Source organism: Oncorhynchus clarkii, chromosome 31, assembly GCF_045791955.1.
Source record: "Oncorhynchus clarkii lewisi isolate Uvic-CL-2024 chromosome 31, UVic_Ocla_1.0, whole genome shotgun sequence".
Lineage (NCBI taxonomy): Eukaryota > Metazoa > Chordata > Actinopteri > Salmoniformes > Salmonidae > Oncorhynchus > Oncorhynchus clarkii.
Window position 1 is genome coordinate 10,036,310 of NC_092177.1, and position 18,317 is coordinate 10,054,626.

Here is an 18,317-nt window from a genome sequence, read left to right on the forward strand (position 1 = left end):
GGTATGTATAGTTAATGAATAGAGCCCGGCGGGTATGTATAGTTAATGAATAGAGCTCGGCGGGTATGTATAGTTCATGAATCCCTGAGGCTAAATGAATAGAGCTCTGAGGGTATGTCTAGTTCATGAATCATGGGTATGTATAGTTAATGAATAGAGCTCGGTGGGTATGTATAGTTAATGAATAGAGCTCGGCGGGTATGTATAGTTAATGAATAGAGCTCGGCGGGTATGTATAGTTCATGAATCCCTGAGGCTAAATGAATAGAGCTCTGAGGGTATGTCTAGTTCATGAATAGAGCCCGGTGGGTATGTATAGTTAATGAATAGAGCTCGGCGGGTATGTATAGTTAATGAATAGAGCTCGGCGGGTATGTATAGTTCATGAATCCCTGAAGCTAAATGAATAGAGCTCTGCGGGTATGTATAGTTCATGAATAGAGCCCGGTGGGTATGTATAGTTAATGAATAGAGCTCTGCGGGTATGTATAGTTCATGAATCCCTGAAGCTAAATGAATAGAGCTCTGCGGGTATGTATAGTTCATGAATCCCTGAAGCTAAATGAATAGAGCTCTGCGGGTATGTATAGTTCATGAATCCCTGAAGCTAAATGAATAGAGCTCTGCGGGTATGTATAGTTCATGAATCCCTGAAGCTAAATGAATAGAGCTCTGCGGGTATGTATAGTTCATGAATAGAGCTCGGCGGGTATGTATAGTTCATGAATCCCTGAAGCTAAATGAATAGAGCTCTGCGGGTATGTATAGTTCATGAATCCCTGAGGCTAAATGAATAGAGCTTGGCAGGTATGTATAGTTCATGAATCCCTGAAGCTAAATGAATAGAGCTCTGCGGGTATGTATAGTTCATGAATCCCTGAGGCTAAATGAATAGAGCTTGGCAGGTATGTCTAGTTAATGAATAGAGCCCGGTGGGTATGTATAGTTAATGAATAGAGCTCGGCGGGTATGTATAGTTAATGAATCCCTGAAGCTAAATGAATAGAGCTCTGCGGGTATGTATAGTTAATGAATCCCTGAAGCTAAATGAATAGAGCCCGGCGGGTATGTCTAGTTATTGAATAGAGCTTGGCGGGTATGTATAGTTATTGAATAGAGCTCGGCGGGTATGTATAGTTCATGAATCCCTGAGGCTAAATGAATAGAGCTCTGCGGGTATGTATAGTTCATGAATTCCTGAGGCTAAATGAATAGAGCTTGGCAGGTATGTCTAGTTAATGAATAGAGCTCGGCGGGTATGTATAGTTAATGAATAGAGCTCGGCGGGTATGTATAGTTAATGAATAGAGCTCGGCAGGTATGTCTAGTTAATGAATAGAGCCCGGCGGGTATGTATAGTTAATGAATAGAGCCCGGCAGGTATGTCTAGTTAATGAATAGAGCCCGGCGGGTATGTCTAGTTAATGAATAGAGCTTGGCGGGTATGTCTAGTTAATGAATAGAGCCCGGCAGGTATGTCTAGTTAATGAATAGAGCCCGGCGGGTATGTCTAGTTATTGAATAGAGCTTGGCGGGTATGTCTAGTTATTGAATAGAGCTCGGCAGGTATGTATAGTTAATGAATAGAGCCCAGCAGGTATGTCTAGTTAATGAATAGAGCCCGACGGGTATGTCTAGTTATTGAATAGAGCTTGGCGGGTATGTCTAGTTAATGAATCCCTGAGGCTAAATGTAATTTAATACAGCAGCAAACAAAACAACCATCTACATGGAATCATTGACATTATATCACACCTTTATTAATGATTATTAGTGTGATGAGGAGGACTGATGTTTGTATTGCGTTACCTGGGAAGATTAACATCATGAAAGACTGTGTCTGAAATGTTACCCTTAACCCCTACACAGTGCACTACTTTTGGCCAAGGCCCATAGTGTTAAAAGTTGTGTACAACATAGGGAATAGGGTGCCATTTGTCATATATACAAGTCAACCATACACAGCCCTGTCCTTTATCACAGAACAATAAAGAAACACTAACTGCTCAATGTATAAAAAAAAAAAAAATGTTTAACCTTTATTTAACTATGCAAGTCAGTTAATACAAAGTTATTCTTTACAATGACGACCTACACCTGCCAAACCCAGACAACGCTGGGCCAATTGTGTGCCGCCAAATGGGACTCCCAATCACGGCCGGGTTGTGATAGAGCCTGGAATCGAACCGGGGGGGTCTGTAGTGACTCCTCTAGCACTGAGATTTAAACCGCTGCGCCACTCGGAAGCCCACTGAGTGTAGCAAAGGAGAGAACTGTAACTCTCAGCAGCTTATACGTTATCTAAAGCCTCAACACAATAGTAATATACACAGAAAGAGAGAAGAACACTCCCAAGAGCATTATCTAAAACCTTGAGTAGACCTCATGATGTAGGCTATTACAAGTTTAGTCTGAATTCTAAATAGTATCCGACAACAGCTAGAGTGCAGTCACCAATGCACTTTACTACTGTAAGTGTGAAAAATCATTTTCACATCTCAGCTACTGCAGTGCAGGCACTATGACCATGCATTATATTATAAAACATGATGTGATATGAAGGGATTTATTTTCACACATCAAATCAAATTGTATTGGTCAAATACATATGATTAGCAGATGTTATTGGTCAAATACATATGATTAGCAGATGTTATTGTGAGTGTAGTGGAATGCTTGTGCTTCTAGTTCCGACAGTGCAGTAATATCTAAAAAGTAATCTAACAATTCCCCAACTACTACCTAATACACACAACTCTAAGTAAAGGAATGGAGTACGAATATACAAACAGAGCTCGTAATACATATGGGTGGGTGTCCAATGGAAAACACAACGTTTGACTAACAGGTCTAAGAAAACCAATGGTCCAAACCTCTTGCCTCTATCACAACCCATTCAGAAGTTATTGCCGTTTTTCATCACAGTGGCTAAATCAATAGAGACCAGAGGAAAAAAGTCTCAAAATAAATACATTGGGAATATTGCAGTGTATGAAGTAAACCATGTCCTATAGTTCCTCAATTTAGTTGTACATTTTATCCAGACCATTTGTCTAAATCATGTAAAGCATATACACACATTATTTTACTTAACTAGGCAAGTCAGTTAAGAACAAATTCTGATTTTCAATGACAGCCTAGGAACAGTGGGTTAACAAACCAACAGATATTTTTGTTACCTTGTCAGCTCGGGGATTTGATCTTGCAACCTTTCAGTTACTAGTCCAACACTCTAACCACTAGGCTACCTGGCCGCCCCACCCATGGTGGGAGACTATGTTTACAATGCCTTCGGAAAGAATTCCATTGACTTTTCCTCCCCAAAATTGTGTTACAACCTGAATTTAAAATGGATTCAATTAAGATGTTGTGTCACTGGCCTACACACAGTACCCCCCAGTACCCCGCAGTACCCCACAGTACCCCTCAGTACCCAATAAGGCATGAAAGTAAAACTGCAGAAAATATTGGCAAAGAAAATGAGTTTTTTTCCTAAATACAAAGTCTTATGTTTGGGGCAAATCCAACACAACACATCACTGAGTGATACAGGCAAAATCCTAAAGGAAAACCTGGTTCAGTCTGCTTTCCAACAGACACTGGGAGACAAATTCATATTTCAGTAGGAAAATCTACCTAGAATACAAGGCAAAATATACAGTGGAGTTGCTTACCAAGACAACATTGAATGTCCCTGAGTGGCCTAGTTACAGTTTTGACTTAAATTGGCTTGAAAATCGATGGCAAGACTTGAAAATGTCTGTCTAGCAATGATCACCAACCAACTTGACTGAGCTTGATGTAAATGCGATATTGTTGTATTTTATTTTCAATACATTTGCAAAGAAGCCTAAAAACATGTTTTAACACTTTGTTATTTTAGGGTATTGTGTGTAGATGGGTGAGAGAAATAAATCGATTTTAATCGATTTGGAATTCAGGCTATAACACAAAGCGTTGAATATGTCAAGGGTTGTGAATACTTCCTGAAGTCACTGTATATCCACAATGAAATATTACCACTTCTACTGTAGCTCTCTATAACATCAGCTAGGCTGTTCCAGATGTAACGCTAGCTGACAGCTCACCACAATGAAATACTACCACTACTACTGTAGCTCTCTATAACATCAGCTAGGCTGGATGCTCTTTCAGATGTAACGCTAGCTGACAGCTCACCACTGAAATCTTTCTTCTAGAATCCGGAAGACATAAAACAATAGATAGATATCAATTTTGAGACATGACTTCTAGTATTTTCATATTTTAGTATTTGCTTTTCATATTAATGCGAAATTCCTGGCCCGCAAGCTTTATATTTTCATGTCCTTTTACATTTATTTCAATTTGTCCTGCTAACAACTTTGAAGACGACGACCACAACATCCTCAAATCCTCAAAAGTTGGGGCGAGAAACCCGCACCGCTTGGATGTATCAGTTTACAAAATCTTTTTGAATCTAGTGTGATTGATAGAGAAAGACTCCACTTAACGATTCAGAACATAAATAATCATATTTGTCTTGTTAAAATGCATTTTTGTAACATAAGGAAGTGTATTTTCATCACCAAAGCGCGTTTTCACCCAGACTGGGCAGAGTGGCCAGAACCTTAGTGGGGATGTTGAGGACAGGGGGAAGAGAGAGAGAGGAAGGACAGGAGGAAGAGAAGAAAGAGATATCCTGAACCAGATAGAGAGACTCTAAAGCAAAGAACTACACAAGGTTGGACTGTAGCCCACTGCAATCCATTGCTCATCAATAAACACCAGTCCCCCAGCTCTTGTCAGTGTGTGTTTGGGTATGACGCTGGGAAAGGGAAGGGGAAGCTCCTACAACAGAGATTACAGGCTTGTTGCATATAGGGAGAGCCTGACAGAAGCAATGCCAGGCTTGGTGTGAGATAGAGATAACCTCCAAGGAAGACGGGCTCTCAGAGGGTCCTGTCTAACTTCAGACAGACAGAGAGAGAGAGAGAGAGAGAGAGAGAGAGAGAGATATTGGATTCCTACACTGAACATCCCAATTGGTATTCTGGACCTTCAGTGGTGCACTTCAATTACAAAGTAAAGCTTCCTAGACTCCCAAATTCCATTGCTGCATACTTGAGAGATACAGGTAGTCTTGCCTAGCACTATTGAATAATGAAATATATACAGGTAGTCCTGCCTAGCACTATTGAATAATGAAATATATACAGGTAGTCCTGCCTAGCACTATTGAATAATGAAATATATACAGGTAGTCCTGCCTAGCACTATTGAATAATGAAAGAATGACACAAATGCCCTAAAAGGAATTGAAAGTATGATGCAGGTAGGAGAACTAAGTGTTCACTGTGTGGGTGGAGTTTTAAATAGAACTAAGTGTTCACTCTGGGTAGTTTTAAATAGAACTAAGTGTTCACTCTGGGTGGAGTTTTAAATATAACTAAGTGTTCACTGGTTGGGTAGAGTTTTGAATAGAACTAAGTGTTCACTGTGTGGTTAGAGTTTTAAATAGAACTAAGTGTTCACTCTGTGGGTGGAGTTTTAAATAGAACTAAGTGTTCACTCTGGGTAGAGTTTTAAATAGAGCTAAGTATTCACTCTGGGTAGAGTTTTAAATAGAACTAAGTGTTCACTGGTTGCGTAGAGTTTTGAATAGAACTAAGTGTTCACTCTGGGTAGAGTTTTAAATAGAACTAAGTATTCACTCTGGGTAGAGTTTTAAATAGAACTAAGTGTTCACTGTGTAGGTAGAGTTTTAAATAGAACTAAGTGTTCACTGTGTAGGTAAAGTTTTAAATAGAACTAAGTGTTCACTGGTTGGGTAGAGTTTTAAATAGAACTAAGTGTTCACTGGTTGGGTAGAGTTTTAAATATAACTAAGTGTTCACTGGTTGGGTAGAGTTTTGAATAGAACTAAGTATTCACTCTGGGTAGAGTTTTAAATAGAACTAAGTGTTCACTGTGTAGGTAGAGTTTTAAATAGAACTAAGTGTTCACTGTGGGTAGAGTTTTGAATAGAACTAAGTGTTCACTGTGTAGGTAAAGTTTTAAATAGAACTAAGTGTTCACTGGTTGGGTAGAGTTTTAAATATAACTAAGTGTTCACTGGTTGGGTAGAGTTTTGAATAGAACTAAGTGTTCACTGTGTAGGTAGAGTTTTAAATAGAACTAAGTGTTCACTGGTTGGGTAGAGTTTTAAATAGAACTAAGTGTTCACTGGTTGGGTAGAGTTTTAAATAGAACTAAGTGTTCACTGGTTGGGTAGAGTTTTAAATAGAACTAAGTGTTCACTGTGTGGGTAGAGTTTTGAATAGAACTACATTAAGTTTTCACTATGTGGGTCGAGTCCATGATGAAAGCAACTATGCAAGAGAATGAAATAGAACCAGTTCAAAGGCCAGTGACAGGAAGTGCATCCCAAATGTCAACCTTTTCACTATATAGTGCACTACTTGTCACCAGGTCCTGTGGGCCTAAATAGGGAATAGGGTGCTATTTAAGATGTACCCGTGGAAACGCTGTCTAACCTAACTCAGAATCGATACAGATTAAGTGGCTGTTTAGAATGAAGAGGGACATTTATTTTGACTCTGCACTTTAATCAAATGTCCTCTCCTAGATGTTTTTTAATGGCTTTGGTTTTTAAACAACAACCAACATTCAGCTTGAAAATTGACTTTTCTGTGGCAAAGCTTCAAAGGATATTTTTTTTTTTTTACAAATGATCCACACACACACACACACACACACACACACACACACATACACGTTGCCTTAGTTGTGTTCTTTTCATTGCATCAGTCCTCAATAGTATGTGGCCTAACAGACCGTAGAGAGAGACAGGCCAGCCCACAAGGCAATGAGGAAGAGTGAGTGAGTGAGTGAGTGAGTGAGTGAGTGAGTGAGTGAGTGAGTGAGTGAGTGGGTGGGGGAGGGTGTGTAAGTGTCTGACTAATCTTGCTGCAAGTAGAAGCTTGACCAACATCCATTTCTGAGCACTGCAGATAGCTTTTCCTCATCCCTCCTTCCATCCATCCCTTCCTCCCTCCAAACATCCCTTCCTTCCTTCCTAAATCCCTCCTTCCATCCATCCCTTCCTCCATCCATCCCTCCACACATCCCTTTTTCCCTCTATCCCTCCACACATCCCTTCCTACCTCTCTCCAACCCTCCATCATCCCTCCACACATCCCTTCCTCCCTCAATCCCTCCACACATCCCTTCCTACCTCTCTCCAACCCTCTATCCATCCCTCCACACATCCCTTCCTACCTCTCTCCAACCCTCCATCCATCCCTCCACACATCCCTTCCTCCCTCAATCCCTCCACACATCCCTTCCTACCTCTCTCCAACCCTCTATCCATCCCTCCACACATCCCTTCCTACCTCTCTCCAACCCTCCATCCATCCCTCCACACATCCCTTTTTCCTCCATCCCGCCAACAATCCCTTCATCCCTAATCCCGCCACACATCCCTTACGCCCTCTATCCCTCCACACATTTCTTCCTCCCTCCAACACTCTATCCATCCCTTCATCCCTAATCCCTCCATCATCCTTTCGTCCCTCCAACCCTCCATCCATTCCTTCCTACATCCATCCCGTCCTCCCTCCATCCCTCCACACATCCCTTCCTCCCTCCATTCATCCACAAATCCTTTCCTCCCTCCCTCCCTCCAACCCTCCATCCATCCCTTCCTCTCTCCATCAATTCCTTCCTCCCTCCACACAACCCTTCTCCCTCCATCCCTCAATTGAAGTCATTCTATCCTCTTCCCAGAGGCTATGTCAGATCAGCAAGATGACTGTTACTGGATACAGATGTGTCTGTAGTGAGATGATGGAGATATGTTTGTAAAGAGAGAGGGAGAGGTTGTTGTCCTGGAACCACACTGCCAGGTCTCTGAACTCCTCCCTATTGGCTGTCTCATAATTGTCTGTAATCAGTCCTACCACTGTGTCATCAGCAAACTTAATGATGGTGTTGGAGTCATGTTTGGCCATGCAGTTGTGAGTGAACATGGAGAACAGGAGGGAACTAAGCAGGCACCCCTGGGGGCGGCACATCAGGAAGTCTAGGATCCAGTTGCAGAGGGAGGTGTTTAGGTCCTTAGCTTAGAGATGAGCTTTGTGGACACTATGGTGTTGAACACAGAGTTGTAGTCAAATCAAATCCAATTTATTTATATAGCCCTTCGTACATCAGCTGATATCTCAAAGTGCTGTACAGAAACCCAGCCTAAAACCCCAAACAGCAAGCAATGCAGGTGTAGAAGCATGGTGGCTAGGAAAAACTCCCTAGAAAGGCGAAAACCTAGGAAGAAACCTAGAGAGGAACCAGGCTATGTGGGGTGGCCAGTCCTCTTCTGGCTGTGCCGGGTGGAGATTGTAACAGAACATGGCCAAGATGTTAAAATGTTCACAAATGACCACCATGGTCAAATAATAATAATCACAGGCAGAACAGTTGAAACTGGAGCAGCAGCACGGCCAGGTGGACTGGGGACAGCAAGGAGTCATCATGTCAGGTAGTCCTGAGGGATGGTCCTAGGGCTCAGGTCCTCCGAGAGAGAGAAAGAAAGAGAGAAAGAGAGAATTAGAGAGAGCATACTTAAATTCACACAGGACACCGGATAGGACATGAGAAGTACTCCAGATATAACAAACTGACCCTAGCCCCCCTAGGGTGAGACAGGAGGGGTCAGGAGACACTGTGGCTCCATCCGAGGACTCCAACCCTCTCCGCCACGGCACAACCCAAGGGGGGGCCCAAACCCAGATAGGAAGATCACATCAGTGACTCAACCCACTCAAGTGACGCACCCCTCCTAGGGACGGTATGAAAGAGCCCCAGTAAGCCAGTGACTCAGCCCCTGTAATAGGGTTAGAGGCAGAGAATCCCAGTGGAAAGAGGGGAACCGGCCAGGCAGAGACAGCAAGGGCGGTTCGTTGCTCCAGAGCCTTTCCGTTCATCTTCACACTCCTGGGCCAGACTACACTCAATCATAGGACCTACTGAAGAGATGAGTCTTCAGTAAAGACTTAAAGGTTGAGACCGAGTTTGCGTCTCTCACGTGGGTAGGCAGACCATTCCATAAAAATGGAGCTCTATAGGAGAAAGCCCTGCCTCCAGCTGTTTGCTTAGAAATTCTAGGGACAATTAGGAGGCCTGCGTCTTGTGACCGTAGCGTACGTGTAGGTATGTACGGCAGGACCAAATCAGAGAGATAGGTAGGAGCAAGCCCATGTAATGCTTTGTAGGTTAGCAGTAAAACCTTGAAATCAGCCCTTGCCTTGACAGGAAGCCAGTGTAGGGAGGCTAGCACTGGAGTAATATGATCAAATTTTGGGGTTCTAGTCAGGATTCTAGCAGCCGTATTTAGCACTAACTGAAGTTTATTTAGTGCTTTATCCAGGTAGCCGGAAAGTAGAGCATTGAAGTAGTCTAATCTAAAAGCATGGATTAATTTTTCTGCATCATTTTTGGACAGAAAGTTTCTGATTTTTGCAATGTTACGTAGATGGAAAAAAGCTGTCCTTGAAAGCATTCATTGACTTTTGTCCAGGTGTTCCCTTTGTCCAGGTAGGAAAGGGCAGTGTGGAGTGCGAACATCGGTGGATCTGTTGAGGCGGTATGCGATTTGGAGTGGGTCTAGAGTATCCGAGATGATGCTGTTGATGTGAGCCATGACTAGCCTTTCAAAGCACTTCATGGCTTCCAGCGTGAGTGCTATGGGGCATAAATCATTTAGGCAGGTTACCTTCGCTTCCTTGGGCACAGGGACTATGGTGGTCGGCTTGAAACATGTAGGTATTACAGACTTGGTCAGGGAGAGGTTGAAACTGTCAGTGAAGACACTTGCCAGTTGGTCCATGCGTGCTTTGTTTACATATCCTGGTAATCCATCTGGCCCCGCGGGTTTGTGAATGTTGACCTGTTTAAAGGTCTTGCTCACATCGGCTACCATGAGCTTTATCACACAGTTGTACGGAACAGCTGGTGCTCTCATGCATGATTCAGTGTTGCTTTCCTCGAAGTGATAATAAAAGGCATTTAGCCTGTCTGGTAGGCTCGCGTCACTGGGCAGCTTGCGGCTGCGTTTCTCTTTGTAGTCCGTAATAGTTATCAAGCCCTGCCACATCTGACGAGTGTCAGAGCCGGAGTAGTAGGATTCAATCTTAATCCTGTATTGACTCTTTGCTTGTTTGATGGTTCGTCTGAGGGCATAGCGGGATTTCTTATAGGCGTCCGGATTAGTGTCCCGCTCCTTGAAAGCAGCAGCTCTTGCAATTAGCTGGATGCGGATGTTGCCTGAAATCCATGGCTTCTGGTTGGGATATGTGCATAAGGTCACTGTGGGGACGACGACTTCGATGCACTTATTGATGAAGCCAATAACTGAGGTGATATATTCCTCAAGGTCATTGGATGAATCCCGGAACATATTCAAGTCTATGCTAGCAAAACAGTCCCGTAGCGTAGCATCTATTACATCTGACCACTATTGGGGGAAGTCACTAGTACTTCCTGCTTTAGTTTATCACAAGGTACTCTACCTCAGGCAAGCAATACCTCAAGACATATTGAATATTAGACATTGCGCACCAGCTGTTATTGACAAATAGACACACACCCCCACCCCTCCTCTTACCAGACGTAGCTTCTTTGTCCTGCCGATGCATGGAATATTCCCGCCAACTCTATATTATCCATGTCGTCATTCATCCACGACTCTGTGAAACATGATATTACTGTTTTTAATTTCCCGTTGGTAGGATAGTCTTGATCGTAGATCATCCCGTTTATTCTCCAGTGATGGCCAATAGACGTTCGCCAATAGAACAGATGGTAGTGCTGGTTTACCGACTCACCTATGAATTCTCAGAAGGTAGCCCTTTCTCTCTGTCTTTTCTTCAACCAAATGACGGGGATTGTGGCCCGGGTTCCAGAGAAAGCGATATATCCTTCGTGTCAGATTCATTATAGAACAAAATCTTTGTCCAGTTCAAGGTGAGTAATTGCTGATTTGATGTCCAGAAGTTATTTTCGGGCCATAGAAGAAATTAACAGCAACATCATGTACAAAGTAAGTTACAAAATAAGTTACATACAATTTGAAAAAACGAACCAAATAACACAGTTGGTTAGGAGCCCGTAGAACATCAGAAATCCCCTACGGCGCCATTCATACACACACACTTGCTCACACACACACACACACTTGCTCACACACACATGCACGTTCTGACAGAAACACACTGTTAGCCTTCTGTTTCTCTGTTAACTGCCAGGCAGATCAGTACCACTCAGTCTTTCCAGAAGTTGTTCTTCAAACCAACCGATAATGTCCTTCCAACTATGTTTTAGCTCATGCAGATTATGAGCACACAATAAATTATATTGTCTACACAAAACAACACAAATCCTATGCCACTGATTTATATTACTAACTTTAACCCATATTAGCATTCCCATAGAACAGGGAGCACCTCACAAGCTTTTTTTCATAAAGGTGGAGACAGGGAAATGTATTCATTCATCATGTTGACTTCTAATGTTGTATTATGTTGTTGTCTGGTCTGATCCTCACCCCTCTGTTCTGATCCTCACCCCTCTGGTCTGATCTGCACCTCTCTGGTCTGATCCTCACCCCTCTGGTCTGATCTGCACCGCTCTGGTCTGATTCTCACCCCTCTGGTCTGATCCTCACCCCTCTGGTCTGATCCTCACCTCTCTGGTCTGATCCTCACCCCTCTGGTCTGATCCTCACCTCTCTGGTCTGATCCTCACCCCTCTGGTCTGATCTGCACCGCTCTGGTCTGATTCTCACCCCTCTGGTCTGATCCTCACCCCTCTGGTCTGATCCTCACCTCTCTGGTCTGATCCTCACCCCTCTGGTCTGATCCTCACCCCTCTGGTCTGATCCTCACCCCTCTGGTCTGATCTGCACCCCTCTGGCCTGATCCTCACCCCTCCGGTCTGATCCTCACCCCTCTGGTCTGATTCTCACCTCTCTGGTCTGGTCGTCACCCCTCTGGTCTGATCCTCACCCCTCTGGTCTGATGTGACATGATGGATGACTCATAACAGGTTGTATTGGAAGACACTGAGCCAACTACTGTAGGGCCCTCCGTTAAGATCCTCACCCCTCCGGTCTGATGTGACATGATGGATGACTCATAACAGGTTGTATTGGAACACACTGAGCCAACTACTGTAGGGCCCTCCGTTAAGATCCTCACCCCTCCGGTCTGATGTGACATGATGGATGACTCATAACAGGTTGTATTGGAAGACACTGAGCCAACTACTGTAGGGCCCTCCGTTAAGATCCTCACCCCTCCGGTCTGATGTGACATGATGGATGACTCATAACAGGTTGTATTGGAACACACTGAGCCAACTACTGTAGGGCCCTTCGTTAAGATCCTCACCCCTCTGGTCTGATGTGACATGATGGATGACTCATAACAGGTTGTATTGGAAGACACTGAGCCAACTACTGTAGGGCCCTCCGTTAAGATCCTCACCCCTCCGGTCTGATGTGACATGATGGATGACTCATAACAGGTTGTATTGGAACACACTGAGCCAACTACTGTAGGCCCTCCGTTAAGATCCTCACCCCTCCGGTCTGATGTGACATGATGGATGACTCATAACAGGTTGTATTGGAACACACTGAGCCAACTACTGTAGGGCCCTCCGTTAAGATCCTCACCCCTCTGGTCTGATGTGACATGATGGATGACTCATAACAGGTTGTATTGGAACACACTGAGCCAACTACTGTAGGGCCCTTCGTTAAGATCCTCACCCCTCTGGTCTGATGTGACATGATGGATGACTCATAACAGGTTGTATTGGAACACACTGAGCCAACTACTGTAGGGCCCTCCGTTAAGATCCTCACCCCTCTGGTCTGATGTGACATGATGGATGACTCATAACAGGTTGTACTGGAACACACTGAGCCAACTACTGTAGGGCCCTTCGTTAAGATCCTCACCCCTCCGGTCTGATGTGACATGATGGATGACTCATAACAGATTGTATTGGAAGACACTGAGCCAACTACTGTAGGGCCCTCCGTTAAGATCCTCACCCCTCTGGTCTGATGTGACATGATGGATGACTCATAACAGGTTGTATTGGAAGACACTGAGCCAACTACTGTAGGGCCCTCCGTTAAGATCCTCACCCCTCTGGTCTGATGTGACATGATGGATGACTCATAACAGGTTGTATTGGAACACACTGAGCCAACTACTGTAGGCCCTTCGTTAAGATCCTCACCCCTCCGGTCTGATGTGACATGATGGATGACTCATAACAGGTTGTATTGGAACACACTGAGCCAACTACTGTAGGCCCTTCGTTAAGATCCTCACCCCTCCGGTCTGATGTGACATGATGGATGACTCATAACAGGTTGTATTGGAACACACTGAGCCAACTACTGTAGGCCCTCCGTTAAGATCCTCACCCCTCTGGTCTGATGTGACATGATGGATGACTCATAACAGGTTGTATTGGAACACACTGAGCCAACTACTGTAGGGCCCTCCGTTAAGATCCTCACCCCTCTGGTCTGATGTGACATGATGGATGACTCATAACAGGTTGTATTGGAACACACTGAGCCAACTACTGTAGGGCCCTCCGTTAAGATCCTCACCCCTCTGGTCTGATGTGACATGATGGATGACTCATAACAGGTTGTATTGGAACACACTGAGCCAACTACTGTAGGGCCCTCCGTTAAGATCCTCACCCCTCTGGTCTGATGTGACATGATGGATGACTCATAACAGGTTGTATTGGAACACACTGAGCCAACTACTGTAGGGCCCTCCGTTAAGATCCTCACCCCTCCGGTCTGATGTGACATGATGGATGACTCATAACAGGTTGTATTGGAACACACTGAGCCAACTACTGTAGGGCCCTCCGTTAAGATCCTCACCCCTCCGGTCTGATGTGACATGATGGATGACTCATAACAGGTTGTATTGGAACACACTGAGCCAACTACTGTAGGGCCCTCCGTTAAGATCCTCACCCCTCTGGTCTGATGTGACATGATGGATGACTCATAACAGGTTGTATTGGAACACACTGAGCCAACTACTGTAGGGCCCTCCGTTAAGATCCTCACCCCTCTGGTCTGATGTGACATGATGGATGACTCATAACCTGGAACACACTGAGCCAACTACTGATGTGACCCCTCTGGTCTGATGTGACATGATGGATGACTCATAACAGGTTGTATTGGAACACACTGAGCCAACTACTGTAGGGCCCTTCGTTAAGATCCTCACCCCTCCGGTCTGATGTGACATGATGGATGACTCATAACAGGTTGTATTGGAAGACACTGAGCCAACTACTGTAGGGCCCTCCGTTAAGATCCTCACCGCTCCGGTCTGATGTGACATGATGGATGACTCATAACAGGTTGTATTGGAAGACACTGAGCCAACTACTGTAGGGCCCTTCGTTAAGATCCTCACCCCTCCGGTCTGATGTGACATGATGGATGACTCATAACAGGTTGTATTGGAACACACTGAGCCAACTACTGTAGGGCCCTCCGTTAAGATCCTCACCCCTCTGGTCTGATGTGACATGATGGATGACTCATTAACAGGTTGTATTGCAACACACTGAGCCAACTACTGTAGGGCCCTCCGTTAAGATCCTCACCCCTCTGGTCTGATGTGACATGATGGATGACTCATAACAGGTTGTATTGGAACACACTGAGCCAACTACTGTAGGGCCCTCCGTTAAGATCCTCACCCCTCTGGTCTGATGTGACATGATGGATGACTCATAACAGGTTGTATTGGAAGACACTGAGCCAACTACTGTAGGGCCCTCCGTTAAGATCCTCACCCCTCTGGTCTGATGTGACATGATGGATGACTCATAACAGGTTGTATTGTAGGGCCCTCCGTTAAGTGAAGGTTAATGCTTTTGTTTGTTAACAGTGATGTGTCGGAGGCAATATCCATTACAGTCAGAGAGTGGCAGTATATTAATTAGGGACATTGATGGGTCTATCCGATGTTTAGAATGGACAAGTCCCACTCTGCTCACAAAGCCACAGGGCTCTGTGTGTGTGTGTGTGTGAGTGCGTGTGCGTGTGCTGTTGTTGTTGTTGTTGCATTTTCCACAGCCTCTATTTGTTACTTACCTAGTGGAGTTGGTGTGTTGTTTACTCTGCTTGAGAACTCTGAGAGTGTCCTTCACTAACAGTGTATTTGGCTCCCTTGACACTATTCAGGATTCATTTAACTTCAAGACTTCTTATGAAATATGACTGTTATACCTAAGTGCTGCCTTACCACAAATGTCTGCTTCAGTTAGTAATACACGACATCTTATGCTCTTCAAATCTTTGATCTGGCAAAATGAAGTCCTTGACTGTTTCAGTATTTGAACCTAAACTGAACCTTCTGGGGAAGCCCATACAATGGGATCCTTGACACCACTGGAATAATGCCTCTGATTGGTGTTGCCATATCAACATCTTGTTCATACTCGGAACACGTAGGCTATTGGCAACTGGCCCACTTCCTTGTAAAACTCTAGCTCCTAAATTGCTATCTTTGGGACGTCCCTACTCCATTGAAGTTTACATTTTAAAATGTTGAAGGGTTAAGGTTAAGTTAGATAAGGGTTATGGTTAATGTTAAGTTAGAGAAGGGTTACGGTTAAGGTAAGGGTAGGGGTTAAGTTTAGGGTTTAGGAGGTAGGCAAATCCCAAGGATCCCAGATAGCTCTAACCCTCCTAAATGTAACCTGCGGTGTACTTGTGAGAGTATCCACTCTACACACACCATCACCTGTCTCTGCTTTGGCCCAGACCAGGGTTCAGAAGTCTGGAGTTTGAAACTGTGTTGCCAAATGAACCCAGCGGCATTGAATAATTAAATAGTTGCTTGTTATAGATGGCTGGAAGTCCTCTCTTCACTCCTACAGGTTGTATGGCAGGCACACTAAGCCTAACCCCAGGCACCGTACTGGGAAACTCTCATCTATGTCCCCTCCTGATGTTACTCTAGCAAGGTTCTCACCTCAATCACATGCATTTATAAACCCGTTTTTACATCAGCTGATGTCACAAAGTGCTTGTACAGAAACCCAGCCTAAAACCACAAACAGCAAGCAATGCAGATGTAGAAGTACAGTGATGTGAAAAACTCCCTCGAAAGGCAGGAACCTAGTAAAAAACCTAGAGAGGAGCCAGGCTCTGAATGGCGACCAGTCGTCTGCTGGCTGTGCCGCATGGAGATTATAACAGAACATTGTTAGATTGTTATTCAAGATGTTTAAACATTCGTAGATGACCAGCAGGGTCAAATAATAATAATCACAGTGGGTTTAATTAAAGGGTGCAACGGGTCAGTACATCAGGAGTAAACGTCAGTTGGCTTTTCAAAGCCGAGCATTCAGAGGTCAAGACAGCAGGTGCGGTAGAGAGAGAGAAAGTGTCGAAAACAGCAGGTCCAGGACAAGGTAGTAGGTTGGGTGAACAGGTCAGGGTTCCCTAACCGCAGGCAGAACAGTTGAAACTGGAGCAGCAGCACAACCAGGTGGACTGGGGCCAGGTAGTCCTGAGGCATGACCCCAGGGATCAGATTCACCGGGAGGGGAGGGAGAGAGAGAATTAGAGGGACTGACCCTAGCCCACCAGCACATAGACTGTTGCAGAGTAGATACTGGAGACTGAGACAGAGGTGGGTCGGGGGACACTGTGGCCCCGTCCGAAGATACCCTCGGACAGTGCCAACCAGGCAAGATATAACCCCATCCACTTTGCCAAAGCACAGCCCCCAGAAAACTAGAGGGATATCAACAGACCCCTAACTTACTACCCTGAGGCAAGGCTGATTATATCCCACGAAGATCTCCTTCACCGTGCGAGCCTGAGGAGGCGCAATACTGGACAGGAAGATCACATCTGTGTCTCAACCCACTCAAGTGACGCATCCCTCCTAGGGACGGCATGGAAGAGCACAAGTAAGCCAGTGACTCAGCCCCTGTAATAGGGTCAGAGGCAGAGAATCCCAGTGGAGAGAGGGGAACCGGCCAGGCAAAGAATCCCAGTGGAGAGAGGGGAGCCAGAAATGTACTATAGCAAGGTTCTTGTTTCTGTGCATATCACTCCTTCCTGTTTCTCTCATTGTTCAGGGTCCTCTATCTCTCTCCCTCTCCCTCTCACTGCACCTCTCCCTCTCTCTCTCTCTCTCTCTCTCTCCCTCTCCCTCTCACTGCACCTCTCTCTCTCTCTCTCTCTCTCCCTCTCCCTCTCACTGCACCTCTCTCTCTCTCTCTCTCTCTCTCTCTCTCGCTCTCGCTCTCGCTCTCTCTCTCTCTCTCTCAATGGTGTATACATTTGTATTTGGGTCATCACTACTATGTATCAATGCTTCCTCTTCTCCCTTTCCCTCCCTCTCTCCGTCTAAACAGCGATCCAAAATAGCAGTCTATGAGAAAATGTGGTCATACATGAAATCGGCCGAACCGTCAGTGTTTGTCAAGACCACACCAGACGGGGTGGCCCGGGTACGAAAGTCCAAGGGCAAGTTTGCTTTCCTCCTGGAGTCCACCATGAACGAGTACATAGAGCAGAGGAAACCCTGTGACACCATGAAAGTGGGCGGAAACCTCGACTCTAAAGGATACGGTGTGGCCACGCCCAAAGGCTCAGCATTAAGGTGGGTGGGATAATATAACGATATTCTCCTTGTTGTTATAGAATTCCACCTACCCTGATGTCTTGTGTTTGGCCCTTCTTCTTCTTCTTCTTCTCTTCTTCCTTATTGTTTTGGAATGGACGCAAAGAGGTAACGGTATCATATCTTTTATTGTTCTTGGATATCTAGGTTGATTTATAATTGTTATTTTGGATGTTGATCTACGTGTTAATGTTGTTGTTCCTAAACCAACGGGGAATCCATTCCAGGGTGTAGCGAAGACTTTAACAGTTTAACAACCATTTAACCTTTGTCTCTCTTACTCTATCTTTCCTTCTGGCCTGTCTTTCTGTCCTGTCCTTCTGTCCTGTCCTTCTGTCCTGTCCTTCTGTCCTTCTGTCCTAACCTTCTGTCCTGTCCTGTGTCCTGTCCTTCTGTCCTGTCCCTCTGTCCTGTCCTTCTGTCCTGTCCTTCTGTCCTGTACTTCTGTCCTGTGTGCTGTCCTTTTATCCTGTCCTTCTGACCTGCATGCTGTCCTTCTGTCCTGCGTGCTGTCCTTCTGCCCTATCCTTCTGACCTGCATGCTGTCCTGCGTGCTGTCCTTCTGCCCTATCCTTC

The 18,317-nt window shown here is 44.9% G+C and overlaps 1 protein-coding gene across 1 annotated transcript in view; it reads left to right on the plus strand.

Annotated features, from left to right (window-relative positions):
* Positions 1 to 18,317, plus strand: part of LOC139390535 (glutamate receptor 3-like) — a 277,696-nt gene that overhangs the window by 249,081 nt on the left and 10,298 nt on the right. The window contains exon 13 of the mRNA XM_071137711.1: positions 17,473 to 17,720. Within this exon, the coding sequence (XP_070993812.1) occupies positions 17,473 to 17,720 (248 nt within the window). The remainder of the gene's footprint in view (positions 1 to 17,472; positions 17,721 to 18,317) is intronic.